Source organism: Copadichromis virginalis, linkage group LG22, assembly GCF_057382275.1.
Source record: "Copadichromis virginalis isolate Kocher_CV1m ecotype Utaka linkage group LG22, C_Virginalis_male_GT1.1, whole genome shotgun sequence".
Classification (NCBI taxonomy): Eukaryota; Metazoa; Chordata; class Actinopteri; order Cichliformes; family Cichlidae; genus Copadichromis; species Copadichromis virginalis.
This window is the reverse complement of record NC_140638.1, coordinates 3052727-3065774: the sequence shown is the minus strand read 5'-3', so window position 1 is coordinate 3065774 and position 13048 is coordinate 3052727. Positions and strand designations below refer to the sequence as shown.

At 41.4% G+C, this 13048-nt stretch overlaps 1 protein-coding gene and 1 long non-coding RNA gene across 2 annotated transcripts; one reads left to right on the top strand and one right to left on the bottom strand.

Moving 5' to 3' along the window:
* The first annotated feature begins 7503 nt into the window (after window positions 1-7503).
* Window positions 7504-10056, top strand: LOC146682400 (uncharacterized). The gene is made up of 4 exons (XM_085446542.1): window positions 7504-7999; window positions 8141-8392; window positions 8961-9050; window positions 9224-10056. The coding sequence occupies exons 1-4, from the start codon at window positions 7870-7872 to the stop codon at window positions 9481-9483; spliced, it is 732 nt and encodes a 243-aa protein (XP_085302668.1). The 5' UTR covers window positions 7504-7869; the 3' UTR covers window positions 9484-10056.
* Window positions 10057-10185: 129 nt separating this feature from the next.
* On the bottom strand, window positions 10186-11553 carry LOC146682399 (uncharacterized). Its single transcript, XR_014917624.1, has 2 exons — window positions 11048-11553; window positions 10186-10455 (listed from the first exon to the last, which is right to left on the bottom strand). It is a non-coding gene; the product is annotated as an uncharacterized LOC146682399 (long non-coding RNA).
* Between the last annotated feature and the right edge of the window lie 1495 nt (window positions 11554-13048).

Genomic DNA, 13048 nt, shown 5'->3' with positions numbered 1-13048 from the left:
ACGTTGCCATATTCACGCTTCATCCGCCTTCCACAATCTTTATATCCGTTCCTGCATGATGCAATATTGATCAGCATAGAGGTTAACTTAGTGGCGCACAGAACTGCACAGCAAAAACAGTCTACATCTCTCTCCCTCTGTGAAGCTGTGCACGAGGTGTCTCCAGTGTGATTGTGTGTTCATTTGCAAGTGTAGCTGCAGCTTGTGATGGATTGACCCAGAGCAGAGGATTCAGTCACACTGCTATTCCAACCAATCACACCGTCACCCCCCTGTAGGATTTGCAGTGAACTTGTTCTTTCTGAAGGAGTCTGAAGAGTGTGTCACGTTCCTGGTCTTTTGACCCAGCGTTTTGAGTTTTCGTTCATTTGGATGTTATGTTTTAGTTCTTTAGGGTAGCTAAGTTCATTTGTTTATTAGTTTCTCTTTGTGTTTTCTACCCCTGTATTTAAGTTTCCCTCTCCCTGTTTCATGCTGCTTATGTTGTCAAGTTTATATTGTCTTGTCTGCGTCTCATGTTTCCTGTTTTATTTTGAAGGTCTGTCATCATCATCATCATCATCAACTTTATTTATAAAGCACTTTAAAACAACCACAGCTGACACAAAGTGCTGTTCATTGGAACTGTAAAATAAAATTACATGAGATATAAGTAAAAACCAAATAAAAGAAGAGTGAAATCACTAATTAAATAACTACTTCAATTAAAAGAGAAACTAAGTCTCACTGAGGTTAAAAGCCAAGGAATAAAAGTGGGTTTTAAGACGTGATTTAAAAGTGGACAGTGAAGGCGCCTCTCTAACGTGCATGGGCAAATTATTACATAATTTAGGAGCCCCGCCCCCTCTGAGCTTCCTCCTGGATCTCGGTCTGTGTCCTATGTCAGTGTAGTCAGCTTTGCTTCCTTTGTCTCGTTATGTCAGAATAGTGTCAGCTGTTTCCCCATGTGTTTCCACTTCCCCTAATCACCCTTGTGTGTATTTAGTCTGTGTGTTTCTGTTCATTCTTTGTCAGGTCGTCTGCTGTTCCACGTCACGTCTCCAGGATTTTCCATGTTTAGGTTTTTTGCACCGTTCAAGGTTTTGTTCTTTGCCTTTTGTGTTTATCATTTTGTTTTCCCAGTTTAGTTCTAGCTAAGTTGTTTCTTGTGTGCATCTGCCTTTTGTTTTTGTACTTTATCAGCCGTATTAAACGGCTCGCTTATTGTTAATACTCAAGCTTTGGTCCAAGTTCCTTCATGTCTGCACTTTGGGTCCACTCTTCACAATACATGCAGTCTGCCTCTGCCAGACTGTGACAGAGTGAGAAATGGTCTGATTGGCTAACGTTAGATGGAGGGACTCTTTCTTTTTTTTTTTTTTTTTTTTTTTTTTTCCTCCCTGTTTTGTTTTGTTTTGTTTACTTGTTTCTTGGAGTAATGTGGTTATTATTTTTGACACTGATGTTTGTTTGTGGGTTTCCTCTTACTGCTGTATTATTATTTATTTGTTACATTTATTTATTATTAAGGTCATATGTATTTTTATCTGGGATACTTGTTTTGCAAGCTAGTCATAAGTCATATGCAGTTAAGCAGATGTGCTGTTGGACGGTTATTGTTTAGGTATTGTTGTATAAATCTCTTTATCATCACACCAGCTGGTTATTTTAATTACTTACTATATAATGTTGATATTAATATTTGCATCCAAAGTAGAAAGTAACATAGTTAAATTTAGTACAAATACATTGGACCTGTGAGCATACTCATCGTAGTATTATAATGTGTTCATGTTATGACATCAGACCAGCAGAAAACTGATAATGAGCTGTTTCCATCTGTGCCTGTTTGTACGTTTTCAATGGCACTTCTCTAATTATCAGTTTGTAAGACTACACAAAAATTACCAGGAAAATTTTAATGAAATTTGCTGCAGGAATGGAGCATCTGCAAAAGAAGAATCCATTAAATGTCTTTCTTTATTTTAAAAAGCAACGAGCAATGGCCTCGGTAGACGATTCGCTCCCGAGTGGCCGTCTCCTTTTAGACTGTTATCGACAGATTTGTGTGCAGTGCCCATCAGACAAACAGACTTGATGTTCTCAGACTATAAAGTCAGAAAAATCAGTGAAGATAAATACACCGTGGCAAATCCCCACACTGCTGACGCTGATGTTGTTGTGTTGTAAATATCTGCAGCATATTAGCCGATTAGCACCGGACTGACATGTTCAAACAAAGAGGAAGAGGAGGGTCAAATGTGTGAGTAAGAGTTTGGACTTCTACACAAACATTCACATCTTTTTGTTGTCTGAGTCCACAATGTATGACTACAAAGGTAAAGTTTTGATTAAGTCTCAGGTGATTTAACTAATTCTATTGTAATGATGACCCTGATGGAGACGGGTGCTGGTAATACCATGGGAAAGGTGAAGGAACCATGGCTTTAACCTCCTTACCTTCCTCCGCTTCTCCCAAAAACTCACCAGGAACGTCTCTTTATGAATACTGAGCTCTGACATTTATCACCTTTACATTTTAACATCCATCAAGTCACCTGTTACGGTTCGGCGTTGGCAGTGTTTTGTTTTGGCGTGACTGTTATGTGTTTCCTGTTTTACTTTGAAAGTCTGTGTTATCTTAGTGTTCAGTTTACGTTTCCTTGTCTCGTCAGGTCTGATTTGCCCCAGCTGTGTTTCCCTCCTGTGGTCCATTCCCTAATTGCTCCTTCTATGTATTTAAGCCCTGTGTTTCTGTATGTCATGGTCGCGATCTTCCCCCGTGTTGTAAATAGTTTGGCGCCTTGTGTTTGGTGATGTAAATAAATGTCGTATCTTGCTTTAAATGTCGTTTTGGGATTATTTTTGTGGAAGCCCGTATTAGTTTTTTCTCGTGTGTTTTTGCCTTATTTTTACTTTTTTCGTGTTGCACTCCGGTTGCCTAGGCCGGGGTGTAACACACCAGAGACTCATTTAAAGTTAGGGTTTGGCTTGCACCCACACCTTACTTTAAGTATTTAGATACATAAAACAGTTCACTACAACTCTAAATAAATATGAGGGAGTTCATTTGAAAGATAACATCTATTTTCTGAAAACTAGACTAGTTAACTTGCAGCTAAGAATTCAGTTAGACAACACTTTGTCTTTATCTTTGATTTGAGTTGGACTCACGTGGTCTTAAGTCCTGAGAGCAAGCTACCTGCAGGGGGAACCGTAGGGGTTCTGGTTTTGGATCCAGATGTTTCATTTTGTGCCTGTTTAACATCCCGGTCTTCTATTTGGTTCTTAGTTTTGTTATTGTTGAAACTTATTTAGTTACGTTTCTGCTGTTAGTATCCTGTTTAAGGCTTCATCTGTTTACCATCTGAGTCTTCTCCTTGTGTCACATTGTGTCAGATCTGTATGTTAGTCTGTCATATCAGTTTACTCACTTCCTGCTTTATTTTGATAGTCATCTGTCTTTGCTTTCATGTTTTACTTTTCTTCTGTTGCTTGTTATTCTGATTTAGTTCAGTTCTGTCCCCGAGGTGTCTCCTTTCTGCTCCAATCACCCTTCTGTATATATTAGCTGAGTGTCCCCTTGTGCTTTGTGCCTCTTATTTCCCAGGAGGGTCCTTGAACTTGCATTTATTGTCCTGCCCTGTTTGATTTTGATTTTTAATTTTCATTTGTTTGTTTGTTTGTTTTTTGTTTTATCAAGTGAGTTCAACATTAGTCCACATCCTGCATTCCACACAAACACCATTTGACCACAGACCGTGGCAGTCTGATTCCTGGCTTCAAAAGCAGGTTTGTAGTCTAAACGACAGAAACTGAAATCATTAATAAATGTTTGTGTAAACAGCCTCTAGCATTGTGAGTGATGGTATCACTAATTCCAGGAAATGTTGCATGTTTCATTAGTTTTTCTGAATTGCTAAAACACATTTCCTAAAATCTCATCTCTTTGTCCCAAAACACTAAACACAAACTGTAAAATTCAAGCTACACACACAAAACCTTCAACTTGTCTTGCAAAACCAAACATTTGACCCAAAACTACTTTAACTTTTATCAAAATCAACCACTACTGTCAAAAGCCACACAAAACCAGCCAATGTGCAAACAGAAATAAATACAAAACGCTGTGGGATAGCTGGAAAATAATCATCATCTATTCATTCATTTATTCTTGCACTCACATTTTAACAAAAAAAACTGCAATAAAAAAGTTACATATACATAAAAATATATATTTTTACAGCATATTCAGATAATTTAATCTGCCTCAGCATCTCTGTGCTGGGTCAGGCCACACGACTTCATCCACATCATATGTTATGGTCTCCCTTGCGATGCAACAAGGAAAGCATCCTTTAGCATGCCCAATCCAGCCCTGGCAAGATTCCCATCTCACCATGCTCCATTCATTGCTTGAAGTAGATTTTCCTTTGTGTGAGGGTTTCGTCGTATACAGTGGGGCAAAAAAGTATTTAGTCAGCCACCGATTGTGCAAGTTCCCCCACCTAAAATGATGACAGAGGTCAGTAATTTGCACCAGAGGTACACTTCAACTGTGAGAGACAGAATGTGAAAAAAAAATCCATGAATCCACATGGTAGGATTTGTAAAGAATTTATTGGTAAATCAGGGTGGAAAATAAGTATTTGGTCAATAACAAAAATACAACTCAATACTTTGTAACATAACCTTTGTTGGCAATAACAGAGGTCAAACGTTTACTATAGGTCTTTACCAGGTTTGCACACACAGTAGCTGGTATTTTGGCCCATTCCTCCATGCAGATCTTCTCGAGAGCAGTGATGTTTTGGGGCTGTCGCCGAGCAACACGGACTTTCAACTCCCGCCACAGATTTTCTATGGGGTTGAGGTCTGGAGACTGGCTAGGCCACTCCAGGACTTTCAAATGCTTCTTACGGAGCCACTCCTTTGTTGCCCAGGCGGTGTGTTTTGGATCATTGTCATGTTGGAAGACCCAGCCTCGTTTCATCTTCAAAGTTCTCACTGATGGAAGGAGGTTTTGGCTCAAAATCTCACGATACATGGCCCCATTCATTCTGTCCTTAACACGGATCAGTCGTCCTGTCCCCTTGGCAGAAAAACAGCCCCATAGCATGATGTTTCCACCCCCATGCTTCACAGTAGGTATGGTGTTCTTGGGATGCAACTCAGTATTCTTCTTCCTCCAAACACGACGAGTTGAGTTTATACCAAAAAGTTCTACTTTGGTTTCATCTGACCACATGACATTCTCCCAATCCTCTGCTGTATCATCCATGTGCTCTCTGGCAAACTTCAGACGGGCCTGGACATGCACTGGCTTCAGCAGCGGAACACGTCTGGCACTGCGGGATTTGATTCCCTGCCGTTGTAGTGTGTTACTGATGGTGACCTTTGTTACTTTGGTCCCAGCTCTCTGCAGGTCATTCACCAGGTCCCCCCGTGTGGTTCTGGGATCTTTGCTCACCGTTCTCATGATCATTTTGACCCCACGGGATGAGATCTTGCGTGGAGCCCCAGATCGAGGGAGATTATCAGTGGTCTTGTATGTCTTCCATTTTCTGATGATTGCTCCCACAGTTGATTTTTTCACACCAAGCTGCTTGCCTATTGTAGATTCACTCTTCCCAGTCTGGTGCAGGTCTACAATACTTTTCCTGGTGTCCTTCGAAAGCTCTTTGGTCTTGGCCATGGTGGAGTTTGGAGTCTGACTGTTTGAGGCTGTGGACAGGTGTCTTTCATACAGATGATGAGTTCAAACAGGTGCCATTCATACAGGTAACGAGTGGGGGACAGAAAAGCTTCTTACAGAAGACGTTACAGGTCTGTGAGAGCCAGAGATTTTCCATGTTTGAGGTGACCAAATACTTATTTTCCACCCTAATTTACGAATAAATTCTTTACAAATCCTACCATGTGGATTCATGGATTTTTTTTTTCACATTCTGTCTCTCACAGTTGAAGTGTACCTCTGGTGCAAATTACTGACCTCTGTCATCATTTTAAGTGGGGGAACTTGCACAATTGCTGGCTGACTAAATACTTTTTTGCCCCACTGTACTTTCCATCTCCATGCTGAGAAAAACTCCTTGATAGGGTTCAAAAGGGAGAGTATGGTGGAAGAAACAGATTGATAAAAATGCTCATTGTGAAACCAGTTGCATATTCTTGGACCTCGGTGAAAGCTCACGTTGTCTCAAATGATATGGGAAGCTCTGCCTGCTCGCGATCTCTCTACTCGAGCAAAGCATCCCGTAGACCCTCCAGGGATGTTGCTATAAGTTCGGTGTTGTACGGCCCAACAGTAACAGACTGTGGAGAACCCCATAGCTGCTGATGGCACCACAGATAGGTACGTTTCCACCACGCTGACCAGGCAGTTCAATAATGGCACGCTGACCTATGACATTGCAACCTTTTCTTCTCCTTTTTGCTAGATTCAACATGTATGTTGTCTTCTGTAATCCACTGCTGTATTTCATGCAGTCGAACTGCATTATTCTGACGGACCATATCCACAATAAGTGTCTCCTGGTGTTGTGAGCGCGTGCGTGTTCTTCCACCCTCATGTGGCCGTCTTTCAGTTCTAAACAAAATACTATTTAGTTACAAGTATATTTGTATGCATAGCACATGTATACATCATATTATTCATTTACAGAACTAAAGTTAGTTTGTTGTGTACAGAGAATCTTTGAGCTTGACTCAATGGTTAGGCCTCATGAATACATCTCCGTGGATGAAGCTGTATTCAATCGAGCAAAAAGCAGAAGAGGTTGCAACATGTGTTTTCAATTTTGAGTGGTAGTGTGTTAATGATGAAAACAGTGTTAGTTGTGTTTAACTTCTGTTGCCTGTGTGCACCATTCTGGGTACAAGTGCACCACACCGCTGAATGTGTTTTGTGTTTGAGAATGTGTTTAGAGTTTTGGTAAACGGGAGATTCAGATTTGCAAATGGTGTCCTCACCAGATGAATAGTGTTTAAGATTTTGGCAACTGTGAGGTTGATTTGACGAAAGAGTTTTCATAGTTGACAGATTCGTTTTTACAATGGGATTTAGTGTTTTAGCAATTCAGAAAAACTGTAAATCACACCACCCTCTAGTGGTTGCATGAATCATCCCAGAGGGAACGCCAGTCGTTTAGTGTTGGGAGGATGTCCAGGTGGATGAAGGGTAGAAAAAACCTCAACAAAAAAAAGAAAAAGAAAAGAAAAAACCTCAACACTAAACATCCAAAAGCAACTGTTGGTACTAATTAAATGTATACATTTTTTGTGTTTTTACTCACCATACTGCACTCTAACTCAGCACTTCAGCTGCTGTCATGACAGACGGAATAGCGTCACATTTATCAAAAATCATACAATATTTTGCTCATCTCTTCCTGTGCTAACCAAGTAGTTTCTGTATCTCTATGCAGCAATTAACAGTTAGTGAAAGCAAAGGAAGCACCACCCACACACCAACACCACCTGTTCTGAAGTGTTTGCTTATGGTTTGCTTAACGGTGTGTTCACACCGAACGCGATGGACGCGAATAGAGCGTCAGGTTTACATGTAAAGTCAATGGAAAGGCGCGATGACGCGCGATTGCGGGTCCCGCGAAAATTCGGAAGCAGATTTGCGTCGCGAAAACGCCAAAACGCGTGAAACGCGCGTCAGTGTAGCGCGTCAGGCGCGTTTGACGCGCGAATAAAACCACGCGCGTGAGTTTTTGTGTTGCACTTTGTGCATACGCGCGTTTCGCGTCTACCGCTCGAGTTGGAAAAATCTGAACTCCAGCGTCAAATCGCGCCGCGACAACCAATCAGGAGCCTGGTGACGTGGCTCTGACCTAGGTCAAAGGGGCAGATCCAGCCAAAGCCCTTCATTCTTCATTCAGTATGGAGGAAAAGCTGATCAGCGCCGTGGCTAACCACCCCGAGCTATATGATGCCAGCTCCTATTTCTACCGAGACAGGAATAAAAAGGACCTAGCTTGGAGACACATAAGTGAGGAGATCGGGCAACCTGGTAAGTTCATTCCTTCTTCTTTTTAATTTTCAGACTGACCCGATGAAGCCGTGCAAAAGCTAGCAAGCGCGCCTACTGTCCCGCGATTTTCCCACTGTTGTACAAATACCTTTCCGCTAACCAGATAATGCGTTTATTCAGAGGACATCTGCAGGAGAAAGTGGAAGAGCCTCAGGGACACATATAATAAGGAGAAGAGGTCAGAGAAGGAGAAGAGGAGTGGGTCTGCAGCAGGATCGGGGAGGAGATGGAAGTTCTTCGCGGTCATGGGGTTTCTGGACCCCTTCCTCACCCCGCGGGAGACCAGCGGAAATATGGTGCGGACCGTGGAGAACTTCTCCCCCGAGGACCAGGGACAGCCCGAAGAGGCAGCAGGGGAGTGTCAGTCAGAAGGTATGTTTACAATTAATTAATGTAGGCAGTTAATTTATGCGTGTTGTCATACAGGAATATATTTTGTTTATTAATAAACAGTATAAAGTAGTCCCGCTGTTCATCCGTCACTGCCTCGCCTTTTCGCTGATTTTTTTTATTGCACCGTACAGCTTTCAACGATGCGCATTGCATTCTGCAGCCCAAATGACAAATCTCCTCCGTGTCGTGTCTCCTGCGCTTGCCAAACTTATCATGTTTGGTTTTGATAACCATCACTTCAAATAGAAAAAAACAGCACAAAAACACTCATAACTATGACCCTCATTCGGAAATAGACACCTGCACCGGGAGCAAAAAAGGCGCACAAAAGTGGCGCCGCAGACGGAGAAAAAGCGCGGCATAATACTTTTACGTTTTAAAATCGACAAAGGTTTGCACTTTGAGAATCAACTTGTGAGAACTGTGACTACTGTTCATGTGCTGCAATAAATGGGAGACCACTGTATATAATAATAAGTATATAATAATATAATATTCTCTATGACTATTGTCTTCAACCTGTTAACATTTAATATTGTCTTGATAGAGTCAAGTTATCATGCAGCAGAGTCCTCCCCTGTTGCTTCTCCTGACTCCCCAGTCCCTGGTCCCTCCACTCCTGCTGCTGCACCCACAGGTATGAACATCAAGCACTGATAGCTTTTTACTTGCTTGGATTCCCTTGTGATCACCTTTACTAAATATCTACAACCAATCTGTTCATATCCTGTTTTTTTTTTCAATTTTGAAAATGACAATCTAGTAGCAGCCTTCTCATTTCTTTGTGGTGTTTTGTTCTGTTTTTTACAGGCCCACAGAGGAGGAGAGCTCGAAGGCGGTCGAGGGAAGGGTCCCAGGATGGTCCATCGGCGGTGGAGCTGGCTATCCTGGAGTCCCTAAAGAGGCCACGCCCGTCTGCAACAGAGTATTTCCTCCTCGGCCTTGTTCCTGCTCTGGAGAGCATGCCGCCTCAGACACGAGAATTCGTGAAATTCCAAATTCATAAATTAGTTTTTGACAACAGCACAGCTGTGCTAAATTTGGAAACATTGGACCCTAATGATCAGTAGTTTTCTGATGAGGCAGCAGCTCTCCAGGGCAGAAACAATGTTCTTATTCTTCTCCTCCTTCTCCCCTGAGGCTCTTCCACTCCAAGCTGGGTCCTTTTTATTCCTGTCTCTCTGTAAATAGTTAAATTTTATATATTTATGTTGAATCTTTTTATTACTGAATTTATATATTTTATCAAATAAACATTTATAATGACAAATGTCTCTGTTCTACTACACAGCAAATATTGGCACCCGACTTGACACAAGTAGAATTTATTTCATATTATACTAATGACAAAATATACTGATACAGTGGGATGCAAAAGTTTGGGCAACCTTGTTAATAGCCATCATTGTCCTGTACAAATCGTTATTTGTCACAATTTAAATTGTCAGTTAAATACATCATATAGGAGACACACACAGTGATATTTGAGAAGTGAAATGCAGTTCACTGGATTTACAGAAAGTGTGCAATAACTTTACACTAAATAAAGCAGGTGCATATATTGGCAACACATAAAAAGAGAAATAACATAAATATGTAGTGTATATCAATGTGTGTGTCTCCTATATGATATATGTAATTGACATTTTTTACTGTAACCGATTCATACAGGAAAATAATGACTATTAATAAGGTTGCTCAAACTTTTGCATCACACTGGTTATAGGAACATAGTGAAGACAAGTTACTTAAGAGAATAAAGAGAGGTTAGGTTATTTTGGAGTAGAGATCCATTTATTAAGAAAATTTTAAAAAGGAGAAAGTTCCCTTGTAGTTGTGGAACATGGATCCTGAGTTGGGGGGTGCCTTCGTCTGGACGTGCTTCCCATCCAGAGCTCCACAACAGAGGGGGAAGTTCCAGCGCTCCTGGAATCCCTCTGCGATGGACCGCCAGTCTTCAGTTGAAGGCACAGCCGTGAAATCGTCCACTAGACAGTCCCAGATGGCCGTCGCTACCTGGGGGATGATCTGGCTCACCATACCTATGACACCACAGCCATGCTATCATTCAACCACTGATAACAGCATAAATCGAATTAAATTAAATCGGGACTTGATGAGACCATCTGAGTATCACTAGAAATATTATAAACAGTACCAGTTTGCTATCGGTAAACACCGAGAGCATTCACTGTTAGCATAGCACATCCATGTTAGCAGTGTATAAACGATACACTGCTAACATGGATGTGCTATGCCATCAGTAAACGCCGACAGCATTCACTGTTAGCATAGCACATCCATGTTAGCAGTGTATACACGATACACTGCTAACATGGATGTGCTATGCCATCAGTAAACGCCGACAGCATTCACTGTTAGCATAGCACATCCATGTTAGCAGTGTATAAACGATAGTTTATACACGCCGACAGCATTCACTGTTATAGCACATCCATGTTAGCAGTGTATACACGATACACTGCTAACATGGATGTGCTATGCCATCAGTAAACACCGACAGCATTCACTGTTAGCATAGCACATCCATGTTAGCAGTGTATAAATGGCTGGTTTAGCATATATTAGCACAGGTATCAATAAAGGACTACCGTATTGACCACTTTTACTAACCTCAGGCAGACGGACAGGCGCTCTGCAGGTGGGATTGAGCGCCTGTAATTGGTGTCTAGGCGGGTGATTCTGGGACCGACACGGGAAAGCAGGTCCTCAAACTGGCCGGGTGACAGACGATGATATCGCTGGAATCTGCCGTCATCCAGGCGCAGCTCCTGGAGCAAATGGTGAAACTCACCAAACTGCTCACGCGCCTGGAGGACCTGATGGACCCAGGTACGGCGAGGACGTCTTTTACGCTGCTGCTCTGCTCTCCACAGTACATAGAGAAGGGAGACTCTCTCTTCAAGCGCTAGCTCGATAGCTGCCATCTTGCAAAACCAGGTCTGGCACAACTCCCTCCCACATTCCTCCCACATTTCCGGTTCACGCGCGTCAAAATATCATATTTTGACGCGCGATGGATTTTTCTTGGACACGCGTTGAGACGCGAATGTACACGCGTCAAATTAGGGGCGTTTGGGGCGTTTTATTCGCGTCCATCGCGTTCGGTGTGAACACACCGTAAGGCATCAACATCAAAGGAGCTTTTGTTCTCCCGTGATAACCCCTTACTCACAGTATTATCATAATACAACAGAGTTTTTAATCTTATCACTTGCAGCATGTCACATTATTTCAAATAACTTTTGTGTTGAAAGCAATTTAAGCATAAATCAAAGCTCTGAAAGTCAAACATAAATCTAAAGTCCGTTTTGAGAGCACCGTGACACCGGTGCTTTTTTCCAGTTCTTTCAGTTTCTCTAATGGAACAAACGGAGCAGCTTGTGGAGGTAAACGGTAAACAGAAACCCATTAAAGGCGGAAACAGCCTTGAACATTCAGTCCATTAAAAACTCTCAAGTATTCTTGGGGATAAAACGAAGAGCTAATGGTCTGATGGAAAAAGTAGTCAGTTGGACTCAAATTGAAGATAGTGACAGTATTAAAAAAGCCGGAAACTTCCAGTTGTTATATTCTGCCTCTGTGTGTGTGTGTGTGTGTGTGTGTGTGTGTGAGAGAGAGAGAGAGAGAGAGACAACACTCAACAAAGACAATAAATATACTGAAATTGGACAGTTTTAGAGATCTGGAATTAATATTCACAGTAAGAGCATTAGCAGAAAGACAGTCTTATAAATTATCAGGTAGTTTTATCATAATGTTAACATTTAAAAATGAAGCACAGCTGAATCTGACAGCTGAGTGAGTTTTAGAGGTATTTCAGATTGCTGTTACAATTACATCCGTCTGTAGCCTGTAGCAGCAACTCATTTGTGTCTCCATAGTGTGGTGATGTTTGCTTAACAACTGAAAGATCCCTTGTCCTGTCGCAGGAGGAAACACGAATCACTTTGAGGTGCCCAGAGTACAAAAAAATTCCAGTTGGTCAAAATCCCACAAGGTTTCAGATTTGTTTGATATTTAAACACATCAGTTCTTTAAATTATAAATTTTCTCAATAATATTTGTCACGTTTGCGTTATCCGTGGTCGAAAAAGCTTCACCTAAAATCAAAGATTTATACTGAATAGGGGACAAAATAAGTTCTGATCGGTAAAAGCACAAAAAAATTAATACACTTAAAGCAAAGAGTTAAAACACAAAGTCCTCTTTAGTTCACTGTAATGCAATTACTGTAACTTGTTGTCACATTACTCTAATCCCATTATATGTAATCTATTACTTTCCAGGCCACTGGCTGCCAATCTCATTAGAGGATTATAAGGATACGATGTCATACCCGGTGCTGAACAAACAGACACACATGCTGCTTCCTGGCTGTCCTGACACTTTTCCATTCAGCTGAATTCAGCACTGCGACATGGCAGCAGGTAGGAGAGTAGTTTTCATCTTAAATATAAAATGATCTGTAGTCAGCTCAGCAGGTTTAATCGTTTGGTGTACTGCTGTTACACTTTTATTACACATTATCTCAAACTTATCAGGTTTTCTTAGGAGGATTAGTTTTACCTGATTTAAATCTAAGAAAATCACTGCAAAAACCTGTTGAGGACA

Coding starts and splice junctions, on each gene's coding strand:
- LOC146682400 (XM_085446542.1), top strand. CDS start 7,870: ATGGAGGAAAAGCTGATCAGCGCCGTGGCTAACCACCCCGAGCTATAT. Junction 8,393..8,960: donor AGGGGAGTGTCAGTCAGAAG/GTATGTTTACAA, acceptor TTGTCTTGATAG/AGTCAAGTTATCATGCAGCA. Junction 9,051..9,223: donor TCCTGCTGCTGCACCCACAG/GTATGAACATCA, acceptor TGTTTTTTACAG/GCCCACAGAGGAGGAGAGCT.